The sequence below is a fragment of the Peromyscus californicus genome, unplaced genomic scaffold (genome assembly GCF_007827085.1).
Source record: "Peromyscus californicus insignis strain IS unplaced genomic scaffold, ASM782708v3 Scaffold_19__1_contigs__length_69161282, whole genome shotgun sequence".
NCBI lineage: Eukaryota > Metazoa > Chordata > Mammalia > Rodentia > Cricetidae > Peromyscus > Peromyscus californicus.
Window position 1 is genome coordinate 26,851,228 of NW_026294491.1, and position 14,307 is coordinate 26,865,534.

General features: G+C 42.1%; 1 protein-coding gene across 1 annotated transcript in view; it reads right to left on the bottom strand.

Moving 5' to 3' along the window:
- Micu1 (mitochondrial calcium uptake 1) overlaps positions 1-14,307 on the bottom strand; it is a 165,913-nt gene that overhangs the window by 105,578 nt on the left and 46,028 nt on the right. The window contains 1 exon segment of the mRNA XM_052744930.1: positions 5,671-5,714. Within this exon segment, the coding sequence (XP_052600890.1) occupies positions 5,671-5,714 (44 nt within the window).

Consider the following 14,307-nt stretch of genomic DNA (forward strand, 5'->3'; position numbering starts at 1 on the left):
CAAACAGTAATAAGGCAAGAACATTCAACGAGAAAAAAGTCCTATTGATGAGCCAGCCTCCCTCCATCTTAGGCTTGAAAGCCATCTTACAGTAAAGACAAACTGGGCTCTCTCCTGTGTATGATGAAACCTGTTTCTCAAGGGCTGGGCTACGCCCCACCTGTAACATTAACTACAAATGGCTTGGTACCCGCCTGCTCCAGGACACGACAACCATGCCTTTGTTTCAGGTCGTCATGGCCACTTGTTGTTGTGACCAGCTTGTTATGACTACTTCAGGACTACCTCGCAACACCTTCGTCTCAAAAGGTTGCTGTGGTCACTTCTGCCTCTGTAACGCCACCTATTCTGCCCACCAAATCCTCCTTCGGGAACCCCCTACGCTGAGATATAAAAACCTTGTCTTTCTCATGTCCAAGGCTGACCTCTTGAACCCCGCTTCAGGAGGAGGCAGCCCGTGTACATGAATAGGAAAGCTTGTTTTAATTAATTGCCTGCTTTAATTAATTTTGTCACGGTGATTTGAGTTGGTCTTCCTCCTCACGTCTTTGGGATTAACACTATTTACGAATGGGCCACATCCTACAATACCTTGGGTACATGAGAAGTGGGATAATGCACTCAGGATGGCTGACTGCACCCTGCTGTGTGACTTGTCCAGTGACCTAGCTTGTCTATCCTCTTTTCTTAACCTGTAAGATATAAAATGCACCGCCTAAGCAAGGGATGGCCCAGATGAAATGAGTACTTATGTGTCAGCACTTTTAGTGCCCGGCATACAAGAAACAGGCAGAGACCCGACCACTACCTTTTCTTTTTCCTTCTTCCTTTCTTTTTCCTTTTGCCTTTTCTTTTCTTGAGACAGAGTCTCATTATGTACTCTTTGCTGGCCTGGAACTCACTATGTAGACCAGGGTGGCCAAAAGAACCACCTGCCTCTGCCTCCTGCATCCTGGGATTAAAGATATATGAGGCTACTCTTGACCCAAACACTTTTATTTAGAGATTTCATTTTCAACTAGAAAAATACACTACTGACAACCAGTCAGTGAATATGTTAATGCAGTTTTTACAAAGCACCAGGTCATCACCCTATTAGGTCTCAAAGAAACTCAGGACAAATGGCTAACTGAGGTGCCTGTTTAATGTATCAAAGGGACACTGGCCGCCAGTGTCCCCCAGGCCCTACTCACAAGTACCTGTCACAGAGTCACCCTGGCTGGCATACCTCACCCCTACCCTAACTGCAGCCCTGAGCTCTGCTTCCTTCCCCAGCTTCTTCTCTTTCCCTGGAAAGCCCCGCCGTTTCGGCTAGACCTCCTCGTGGTCTCCTGGCTCCCTCATGGCTCTTCTCTTGACCTCTTGGTTCTCCTGGTTCCCAGGTCCTCTCTTTGCTCCTTCTCTCCTATCTCATTTTCTCACTGCCTCCTCTACCCATGGCCCGGTTCAGTCTGGGCCCTTCCAGCTGCCTCTGTCTGTGCTCTCCCTCATATCTGCAATGAGCCTCCTCCATCATACCTTGGAGCAGTCATGTCCTCACTTTTCATTTTTACCCTGGTAATATCTAACTGAAATATCTGTGGGAGCTTCAGCCTTCAAGAAGATGACCATTCAGTCTCAGTCACTCTTTGGGAATCTGGTTTTTCCTTTTTTCCTAAAGTTTCCCTATTGTAAAAGAAAGAGAATATAAGTAATATATCCTATTATTAAAGACGGCATTGGTGGGTAAACAAAAATACAAATCAGAAGCAAAACATTAAAATTCTGCCTATTTTATCTGTATTTAGCATCACTAAGACCTGAACACATATATTAATTTAACAAAATTTGAACTTGACTGATTTTAAGTTTCTCAAAGGTAGGAGGGTGAGAATATCAAGGTCAACAATTGACAAGTGGAACCTCATATGACTCTTCTCTACAGCTGAGGAAATAATCAATGGAGTGAAGAGGAAGCCTACAGAGTGGGAGAGAATCCAGTGACATATTGTAATGGTTTGAAAGAAAATGGCCCCCATCGGTTCATAGGGAGTGGCACTATTAGGAGGTGTGGCTTCGCTGGAGTAGGTGTGGCTTTGTGGGAGGAAGTGTGTCACTAGGGGGTGGGCTTTGAGGTCAGTGTGTCACTGCCACTTCCTGCTGCCTTCAGATCCAGATGTAGATCTCTCATCTGCTTTTCCAGCACCACGTCTGCCTGCACGCCACCATGCTTCCTGCCGTGATGATAATGAACTAAACCTCTGAACTGTAAGCCAGCTCCAATGGGATGTTTTCCTTTGTAAGAGTTGCCCTGGGCATGGTGTCTCTTCATCGCAACAGAAACCCTAACTATGGCAAATACAATAATTTTAAAGAACTTTTGGGGCTAAGGTTGCTGTTTAGTGGTAGAGCATATGGAGGCTCTGGGTTCAATCCCCATCATAAACGAGAAAGACAGACTGACTGACAGGTAGGAAAGAAGGAGATGGGGGAGAGAGGGAAGGCTGGAAGGACAGGGAGGGGAGAGGAGTGAGACATGGGATGGTGATGAACAGCCGGTTTCAAAGGGAACCTGTCGTTGTGCTTGCAGACAGGGTAAGAACTTAATCAGATTTGGAAGGGAAGTCCAGGGGGACATCAAAGTCTGGAGTCAGCATCCCTGCATCCCTGCATCCCTGCTCAGGAAATAATCACATCTACACCACGCAGTTCTCCACTTGGATGTCTGAGGAAAATGTGGAGGTGTCTGATTCCAAGAGAGCTGCTTACCACATGTCACAGGAATAGAAAATGCAGAGCACAATTTCTATATTTACATTGCTAAGAAAAAGGAGCAAGACAAAATGGGGAAAGAAAAGATTATAAACCACGGGTAATAAGCGAAGAAAAGATAGCAACTAAGATTAGATACTTGACACCACTGTAAAACAAGGCTCCACTTGGAAATACATACTTTGTTTTATAGGCCAATTACTAGACGCTGAAAACATCAAATGAAAATTAAATAGTTTTTAATAAAAAATAATGTATGGGACATGAAATGACTACATTAACAAATCTTAGGGGAATATATGCATATTAGAAGGGGTGCATTTAGCCGGACGGTGGTGGCGCACGCCTTTCATCCCAGTACTCCAGAGGCAGAGGTGGGTGGATCTCTGTGAGTCTGAGGCCAGCCTGGGCTACCAAGTGAGTTCCAGGAAAGGTTCCAAAGCTACACAGAGAAACCCTGTCTTGAAAAAACAAACAAACAAACAAAAAACAACAAAAAAGAAGGGGTGCATTCAAAAAAAATCTATGACATATTTCCATAAGCTATTTTATCATATTTCTAATAGTACTAATAAATGATTAGTTATTTAATTAGCACCTTTAGCCACTGAGACAAGCTACTTATAAAAAGACCTGAAAGGGTTGAGTACATCTCAGCTGTTGGTACTTGTGTTAGATATCCAACACTGTGATAGGTTTTTTCATTTTTTGAAATATTTCATCAGAGAAAAATCTGAAGTCATCCAAGATTTGAAACTTTCAAAACTTTTAATCTCAATCTGAATATTGAAAGTATTACTTGTCTGTAAAACATGCTCTTCTAGCAACATCAGCTATAGATGTCAGCATTCTTTACTCAAGACAGCTTTGAAAGTAATACGTGATAAAAGTGAGGCCGATGTCTTCTGTGATTTTCCTCCAAAGACAAGAGCTGGTATTCTTAAAGAGCTAGAGTTCACTAACAAGGTAGGAAAGGGCTCTGGAAAAAGACTCCCACCAAAATGCAAAGTCTGCTTAATCAAATTCATTTTCACTGACGATCAACTGAAGTAGGAACATCTCATTCACTTCTTATCAGAGCTGTCCAGTTAATTAAACATAACAGTAAAACTACCCAACTATTTTGTCAGTATCAAATGGACCATTCTTTTCTGATTCACATGGAAAGGGGTCTATAAAATTTATATAAAAATTAAAAGGCACCCCAAGGAAATTACTATTTTATATTTGTCCTGGCTTTTATGACATACAATTCAATAAGAAAGCAATCAAATAAGCTAATGTTTGTTAGTGGTCAAATGATGGACTTTGTTAAAGGCTATGTTACAAGGGTTTTTTGTTTGTTTGTTTGTTTGTTTGTTTTGTTTCTTTAAAGAAGCTAAGATGGCATTCTCTAAATACTTCATACAAGATGTCTTCCAAGTTGAAACAGACACAGGCAGACACAGACACTGACAGACACACACACACACACACACACACACACATACACACACGCACACACACACAGACAGAGACATATACACACACAGACACACACAGAGACACAGACAGACACACATACACACAGACACAGAGACAGAGAGAGAAGTGCCTATTTAAAAAGCAAAGCAAATTCCTCCAGAATATTTCCTCGTTCAGAACCTGTTCCCTGGAACCATAAACTCAACTCCCACACTTATCTTTACACCCACAGGTAAGTGTGGCTCTCACCCCGAGTCAGACCCTTACAGAAAACAACTGGTAAGAGGCAGAGACGACTGTGGAGGGCCTGGACCCAGTGGATGCGTCTGTCACTCCTGCAAAACGCTCAGGGGACAGTACGGTAGAGGGGCAGAGAGACTGCTAAGAGTCAGAAGAGCAGGAAGTCCGCTGTGAGGTTGTGTCTCCTAGAAATGACAGGGGAGTTACACCCATGGTACCTCAACAATATGGCTGCGTAAACAAGTCCTGAACATTGACCACGCCAATGGACATGAAGAACTCTCACGGCCTTCTACCCCTAGGCAAAGAACTAGAGAGGAAGATTCGGTTGTCCTACAAGGGTGAGACCCTTAATTGGTTATCCAATTCCAAGTGTCAGCCCTGAAATCATCTACACACAAGCAACTCTAAACAGATTCAGCAGATTGTATTTATATATCTATGCATTCATACATACATGTAACAATAACAAAGGAAGAGGCCTGGTACATGGGAGGGGCTGGCAGGAGGGAAGGAAGAGGGAAAATGATATCTTTATATTTTAATTAAAAAATATTTTTAAAACTGACCCTTTACTTTCATTCTGACCCTGTGTAAACTTTTCTTTTCTCCTTTTGAAGAATTTATCCTGAAAGGGAAAAACCATGTTTAGCTGGCCGCTTTATGAGATAATAAAATTGAAGGTTTCCCTTTCAATGCCTAAGAATGATGTGGTATAATGTGATTTCTCCATCAGGTACAAAGTAAAGAATTGAAAGTACAATGTAAACACACGCACATCAGGAGACTTCTTTATAACTGTTACAAAAGCACGACAGAGATTTTTATGGTTTTACAGTTAGGATTAGTGCTATAAACTGCCAGAAGGTTCAATCAGGTAGATGATCATATGAAATGTGAATGTTATACTGGGAAGCTCATTCATCTTCGTGATGACTTTTGTGTTAATATTCAAAAGTCAGCAAACACTGAATTCAGCCTTAAATATATGGAATAGGCAAACTGTGAGTTACCTTACATGGAAAGACATTAAAACAACAACAAACAAACCCAGCTTGATTCCCTGTGTAGACTCTCCTGGAGACGCAGGCCCCTGAACCTAAACACGCTCTGCTCAGCAGCTACACAGCTATTCGCGGATCTGTGACACGTGACTTTAGAGACCCTGAAAACCTTCTTAGTGGAAAGAGGACGTCTGGGTGCCAATATGCTTACCTTTCCGTCAAATCGCTTTATTATATACTGATCCAGGCCCAGGTCTGAAAAAGAGAGGAAAAAATAATTAGCCTCTGCTCAGAGCTCATCAGAAACACATGACAGCTCTCGGTTTGGTTTTGTTTGTTTGTTTCGACACAGGCTTTCTCTGTGTAGCCCTGGCTGTTCTAGAACTCGCTATATAGACCAGCCTGGTTTCGAACTCACAGAGATCTGCCTGCCTCTGCCTTCCAAGTGCTCAGATTAAAGATGTGCACGACCACCGTCCTGCTCCGTTTTGTTTTAAATTATTCAATTAAATATACTAGATGGCTTAGCTACAGTATCTATCCAAAGTCACCCCGGAATGATTATTTTGCCCCATTTTCAGACAGTGCTGGGAGACCGATATCAACTCTTGACTTGTGTGAAAGGTGCTGGTCTACCCACCAGTCCTCACACTAGCTCACGAACATGGTGCCAGCACCAGAAGCTCTGTCTTGCATCTCTGCTTCTAATAATGATGACCTTGTGACTGACTGTCCTGCAGGCCACACAACAACCCCCACTGGGAGTTCTGCTGCACCCCCAGCAACGGGACATCCCAGGTGGGCTTGATGACTGTCTATGTCCCCTCATGGAGTGGCAGGAGGTAGAGGCACTCACCTGAGTCTCTAGCTTTTCCCTACCACCTGTTATATGCACCTCTGCCTTAATTACACATGGCCTCCTGGAGGGGCTAGAGCATACAGGCGTGCGGGGGGTGCGGGGGGGGGGGGGGGGAGGGATAGGTAAATGGGGCTCCATCTATGCGGCTGTGAGAAAGCCCTCATCCCCACTGGGGAAGGTTTTCAGTGTGGCCTGTTAGGTGGAGAAGAGCATCCATACCTCTGTAAGTAATCCCTCAGTTACGCTCTAAGGAAGCCCCGTAAACTCATAAACTCCGAGTGAATTCTAGCAGAGTTGCGCCTTGGTTTGTTACCAGGACCTTAGGAGGAGAGGCAGATGCTGCTTACATCTACCCCTGAGAAGGAACCTCAGCAACGATTACATTTTCTCCTGAATGAAATCGGCTTCTAGAACCCCACCTTGAACAAATAAGGCCACCAACTAAAACAAACAAAAGCAAACAGATAATCAGAAAAGTTCGAGTCCAGCCTGGGCTACAGAGTGAGTTCCAGGAAAGGTGCAAAGCTACACAGAGAAACCCTGACTCGAAAAACCATAAATAAATAATTAATAAATAAATAGATAAATAAATAAATGGCATTATTAAGAAAGACAGAACAAACTTCTATCATAAAAAAACACTGAAGCCAACCAAGCATGGTGGTACACACCTGTAATGGGTACTGCTTCCATCCCCAGAGCTTATGGTCCTCCCCAGCTACCCACCTGGCTCAAGTCATACACGAGACAACCCCCTTCACACACACACACACACACACACACACACACACACACACACACACAAGCAAGCAAGCAAACAAAAAGAACAGAAAGCAAGATAGAGCTACAGATTATTGAGAGCTGGCAAGAGGCCGTGGGAGTATATACCAGGTGACAACTAGTGTTCAGCAGGTCGACCCCCTGGGGAGCCCCCCCTGGGGAGCCCCACCTGGGGAGCAAGACCATGGAGTCACTGACTGTTAATGACCAGTTGCTCCTGTCTGTAATTTCTCTCACATGCTACTGCATTTCTTCCCTAAGAACAGATTTGGGTGTTTTCCAAAAGCTGGTATGTTTATCTCACGTCCGTGGATGGTCAGAAAGACGACTTCTCATGCAACTGTATAAAACTGACATATAGAAAATACACTAGGATGTGCTTCATAGCCAGATCCGCTGTCCCACGAGGACTGTGGACCCTCAAAGGCTGCTTTGTTCCTTCGCTCAGACTGACTGCACACATTTAGCTCATGCTTTACCTCAGAGCAAGTTCAGGCTAGCCTAAAGGCCTTTGCAAATAGATTATAAGTTTAAGATTTTACCATTATGCACAAGGTCAGAGTTGCAGGTGTCTAACCAAGGTTATCCACATAAAGCACCCTAAGACAAGCCTGCCAGTTCTTCACTTGCCAAGTCTGCTGACTGGGCACTGTGCCCCCTCCCTCTGGTCCCGAGACCTTGAAACCTTGCGTTGCCATGGTAAATGACTCTGTCCTTATCGTCTATCCTAGGAATGTGCATTTGACCAGTGACAGGTAACTCTTATAATTTTTATTATTGCTTCAAGCCTCCTATAAAAGAAAATATTATTAGGCTAGATGGGGAGAAGCAGGAGGGTAAGAACAGAGAAGAAACAAAGAGCAGAAGAATAAAGAGGCACAGAATGAAGAGTATTTGCCTGTGTGTGAGAAGCATTCTCGGAAGTCATCCAGGGCAGTGGCTCTGAGGGCTAGACCTCCAGGCTGCTAAAACAGATAACTAAAGCTTGGCTTATTTTGCCTTATTTTTCAATTTCTCATAAAAAAAGAACACAGACAGATAGACAAACAGACACACACACAGACAAACAGACACACACACAAGAGTGGAGACTACAGAAAAACAGACATAACCCGAGGGTATTAACATTATCGCAGGACCATTTCCTATTCACAAGCAGGGAGGGAACAGTGCAGCAAATCTGAAGTTAACCCTTTTCCAGAATGAGAATGAGGCAACTAAAAAAAGAACCTTTTCAAAGAGTTCTCAGCAGGATGAATCTGAACCTATCTACATTCAGTGTCTGTCTTTCTGGTCGTGAACGTCACAGCACCAAGGATAAGGAACCCCTACACCTCACAGGCTTCCAGGAAGGAAAAGCTCCTGGTCTCTTAGGAAAGAAGGCTCATTATAAGTCTTAACTTACAAACTAAGAAGATATATCCTTACTAACTGGAGTGGCAGTGACCCAGAGAAAGACCAAGGGAGCAGTGTGCAGTTTATAGACTGTCAAAGGCCCTTTACAAAGACGGACAAGTGGGATGCATTTCTGTAATATACTTTATGGACTATAACTAAAATAGCAGCATTTTCTGTAGTAATCAGGAGAAATTGCCTGTTTTAAATTATATAATACAGACATATTTGCATATTGACTTCATATATCTATTGATGAACATTAACTTTCTACTGATCTATAAATTAGTTATTATTTCAGTTTCACAAATGAGGGAATTAAGACCTGGAAATACTGAATAATTTGTGTAAGGTCAATTTTCTTGCACTCATATACTTTGATTTATCACTTAATGTCCTTTGATGGTGAGTCTACCTGTCCCTAAAATATCCATATTTCTGAGAAATGGACCTTAATTCTTGTGACTCATACTATCTGCCTCAGCAACTTTGTTATAGATTTAAGATATTCAGAAGAACCCCCTACACACACACACACACACACACTAAATTTTAAAAAAAGATAAAAACATCTAACTACTAAAAAATGACAAAGAAAAAACTTTGAGGCAGCTGATTCAAGGGCTGAAAGGAAAGGACTCCAACCCTGTGTGTCCTTTTTAGTGAAAATACCCTTAAAGAATAAAGACAATAGGAGCTGGATGCCTCAGCAGTTAGGAGCACTGACAGAGGACCCAGGTTCAATTCCCAGCACCCACGTGGCAGCTCACAATGGTCTGTAACTTCAGTTCTAGGGGATCTGATACTCTTACACAGACATGCATGCAGGTAACTACCAATGCACATAAAATAAAATAAATCTTTCAAAAAAGAAAAAAAGAATAAGACAGCACTCAGGAGGTAGAGATAGGCAGATCTCCCTGGGTTCAAGGCCAGTCTAATCTACAGACTGAGTTCCAGAACAGCCAGGGCTATACAGAGAAACCCTGACTTAAAAAAAATAAAGAACAACAACAACAAACAAACAAACAAACAGAATAAAGACAAAACAAACATTGTAAGATGAAGGAAAAGCACAACTCCATGACAGGAGACCTGCTCGAAAAGTCACAACAGGGAATGGCAGCCAGCGGAGGAAAGTGGGAACTAGAGAATAAAAGAGCCGCAGAAACGGTTCACCAGTCAGTCGATATCTCTGTGAGAGCCACAGCACTGTCTTCTCTGAAGTTCTTCACGTCTACAGTTTGAAGTGGCGTTTTCAATATGGAGGCTGATGGTACTGCAGCACAAAGTGGGAAGGGCTTGCGGCGGGAAGGAGGGTAAAATTACATTCTCACAGTACACGTGAGAAGTGTGTGTAATCCCCATGACAATCACTAAATATACTCAAGACACAGAAAGATCACTTAAAATAAAAGACAGTAAAAGTATTTAAACAACCCACAAAGCAGTCATGAAAACCTAAGAAGAATATAAGAAGGGGGTGTGGTAGCTCAAAACCTAAGCTAATGACAAGCTCTTGAAGAGGACACAAGCAACGGCCCACGTGATGGTCCATGCCCTCTTCCAAGGCACACGCCTTCCCCAGTTCAAATCTTTCCTTCTACCACTTGCTCGGACAACTAACTTTCAGAGGCCAAGCCATGCCAGCGTGAAAGGCGCCAGTTCATGAGAACACAGAGCGGCTGTCAATGACCACACCACCTCTACTGAGACATGCATTCTGGAGAGCAACAGGGCAGCGTGCTTACACACAAGCTCAGCAGTTTACCCATTTCGATGTACTCAAAGGCCAGACTATTAAAGTGGATTACCACAAGCAGCCACGTAATAAATTCAGAACATGTAAACTGTGACAAGCTTCAGGGTCTTTCACAATGAGACAAAGTCAATTTTCTGGGTTCACACAAGATACCTTCATTGTAGAATAGAAAATTTCAAGATTTCCAATTTTTATAAAACACCTGGAACACTAGAGGTTTTAGCATAATTTTAAATGTTACAGTGTGTCTGTCCTCTGAGTCTGAATGATAATCTAGCTTATCTTCTAGGAACCTTCACGTTCTTTAATCATGTAGTTCTTGGCCTTTACTAAGCGTTTATCTTTTTATAATCAGAGTTTCAGATTTCAGCATATCTCTTGCATATTTCACCTTGGGTGTGGGTCTGATACTTTTGAACTGGTATGCAAAGTTCATGAGAAATGTGATGATAAAGGTAGGTGTGGTAGCCCAGGCTTATCATCTCAGAGCTGGGAGGGAGAGATAGCCAGTCTAACTCTTCAAGCTCCACGACTCTGTAAAATGCAAGGCGGATGGAGCAAAGTTGACTTTTAGTCTCTATATGCACACACACATATGTACACACAAATATGCTCACACACCTATCTGTACACAATATGCTCACATATGTGCACATACACACATAAATACACACAAAGGAAAAAATGATGTTTAATAAATCTAGGCCACATGGCTATCAGATATCTAAACAATACTTTTAAAAATTAAAAAAAGTTTTTGAGGTTATAATTTAATTATCCCATTTTTCCCTTCCTTTCCTCCCTCTAAACCCTCATGTACCCCTCCCCATTCTCCTTCAAATTCATGGTTGATGTTTTCACTAATTGTTACTGTATGCAAACAGGTATATGATGTATATACATATATATTGCTCAATATAATCTGTTCAGTCCTATAATGTTGCTTGTATGTATGTCTTCAGGGCTGACCTTCTGGCACTGGACAACAGTTGGTGTGCTCTTCCCTGGGGAGGACCACCTCTACTGCTCCCAGCGTTCCTCAGTTGCCCATAGTTCTTCATGTAGGGTGGAGGCCATGTGGGCTTTTCCCCATCCAGCTTGCCATGTCCACTGGTGTCAGCCTTTAAACTCAATACTTTTATCTGAGTAATTATGACTCATCAGTTACATCTATAACCCTAACAGACCTTGCAAACTGACTTCAACTTATATCCCTTTTCTCCTTAAATCATGTTCACTGAAGGCTTTGAGGTCCTTCATATCAGCAGGCAAATCTAATCACAACAATAGGAATTCTTACTGCATGCCCTCACATCATTCAATCCTAACAAGTTCACGGAAGGGGCAGTTTGGCCAGTGACAGCCTTCAGGCCACATCCAGCCAACTCACTGTGTTTTGTTTTGTCTTTTTTTCTTTTTCCTTAGAGCCCCAGAGATAAGAGTAGTATTTACTGCTCTGCCTTTTGGCCTGTGAAGCCTTAAATATTTACTTTTTTGGTCTTTAAAACAAAACAAACTTTGCTCTAAATCAAATCTAGACTACAGAGTGAGACCTGGTCTTTACAGCAAATTAAAAAAATATTGGCTATTCTCTATAGAACAGCATATCGTGGCTCTAAGTATCTCCAAAAGTTAGCATTGCTTTGAAAGTGCTTAGATTTCTGAATATGTCACATTAATTTTGTGAAAACACACACACTCAGGAAACCCATGTTTAACTCCCACACAACGCTCTATACTAAAGGCTAGCACGTTTTCCTTTCTGAGAGAACATAAAATAAATACTTCAGGTTTATAGGCCAAATGTTTATGGTCTCTGTCACAACGACTCCACTGTGCTCTTACAGCTCCCAAACTGTCATACAGGAATGAGTGTGCTATGCTCATAAAACTTCTTATGAACACCGAAGTCTGAATTGCATAAAATTCTTAAATGTCATAAAATAGTTTTGTGTTCCTTTCAGTCTTGAGGCCCTTTTAAAAATGTATCAATTGTTCTCTGTTCATGGGCCATAGAGAACCAGGGAGTTGGCTGCAGGTGGTCTACTCTATAGGAAACAACACTGCAGGAGATTAAAAGCAAAAGCAGACACAGTGAAATCTTGTAAGTAAATAAATAAATGCAGAACACAGTAGGTATGTGGAGGAAAAAAGTACTACAAAAATATATTTAAAATACCTGATCAAGTATAAAAATTATGTGTCACTAGCTAAAAGTGCTCTTTATGGGCAAGACTATCCTTAACATGGTGAAGAGCCACCCTAGAGGAATGAGGACTCCAGGGTACCTGCATCACACAGTGAGACCTGCTTCTTCATTCACACTTTATTCTCCCGTGTAGACGCAAAGTGAACCAGGCTGACGCAGTAGAAAGGAAACAGAGACCCTCTTTGCCATAGGGTGTGTTGTGCTCTGCCCAAACCTCCTTTGTTTTCATGGAACTTTTATCCCCACTCCATGCTTCTGATTACCTATATCATCAATTGGCAGTGAGAAACGTTTTTGTTTGGCTTGGGTTTTTGGTTTTTCGAGACAGGATTTCTCTGCTTAGCCTTGGCTGTCTTGGAACTCACTTTGTAGACCAGGCTGACCTCAAACTCACAAGGATCTGCCTGCCTCTGCGTCTTGAGTGCTGGGATTAAAGGCGTGCACCACTACACCCAGAGAGAATCGGTTTTTACTCCACCAGTGAGAGCCACTCCACACCCCCAGTCTGAAGCGGCCACCTGAGTCACTTACTTATATCCAGGGACGGTGGTAGCACATCAGCTTAACAGAGGGGGTGAGATTGTTCAAGGAGCACGTGATGTTTTCCTTTTAATGCTCTTCACATTTAACTATGGCTACTCTATATATACACACAGTTTTGATATTTAGTACGGAAGCATTCTTAGTCACCTTTTCGCTCTGAAATTCATCAGCTCATTTCAAAATTTTAATTTGAGGGCTTTATGTAGTCGGTGCTTTGTGATTATTTTAAGAGCTCTAAAACTAAACCTCACAGATTTAGATCTGCTGGGTATCCTGGGATATAGTATGTGTGAAGTCATGACAAGACAAAGCTGAAATAGAATGGCTGGCTGGAGTCCAACACTGAAGACAGAGATTTAAACTCTAGAAACCTACGCCTCACTCTTCTCCACCTCACCCAGGAGAAGCCGATTTTATTTTGCTGTATCAACATTCTTGCTAATGAATTCTTGCTAATGAGCAAATGAAAATGAAGCCAGTTTCCCAGTAGATCTCATTTTGATGTATCAGAAATTTCCCTCATGATTCTCAAAAGAAAAGCACTTATTCATTACTCTAGCTTCCCAGGTAAATGAGAAGGGTGCTGTGTACTGAACTCTCAGTAACTATTCGGTGTATGGAGTACATTTTCCAGTAATTAAAAAGGGGGCGGGGGAGGGTGTAGCCCAGTGGTGGAATGCTAACACAGCATGCAGAAAGCCTTGCATTCAATCCCCACCGTCATAAACACAATCAAGCAAACAGCAAAGTGCTGCAGAGTTTAATGCCAGAGTATATGGAGACAACCGGAAAATGTAATTGTTTTCAAAGAAATAAAGATAATATTCCTTAAGTGAGGAAACAGTCTTTAGTGGCCCACTTTAAAGTATTGGTTCATTTTCATTGTCACACTAGAGGCAAAGTACATTCTTTAAAGTTACTGATGGAAACAAGATTGTTATCTGGACAGTTATTGTTTTGCAGGCATAAATGCTATCTATGCTATCATTAAAAAAAAAAAAAAAACAGGAAAATCTTTCCAAGAATCTTTCTTGTGAGTACACCCTGCTCTGCTTTCTCCCTGCCCCCCACCCACATTGCAAAACAAGGGGCTGAAGCAAGTTTGAAAGGATCTAACTCTTGGGTTGGATGGCCCAGTGGTTAAAGGTGCTGGTCAATAAGCCTGGCCACATGAATTTGATACCCAAGACCTACATGGTGGAGAGAACTAACTCCCTGAAGTTATTCTTTGATATTTATAGCCCCATTAAATATATATTTAAAAAGGATCTACATCGAAAGTTCAGTGCATTAATGAAAA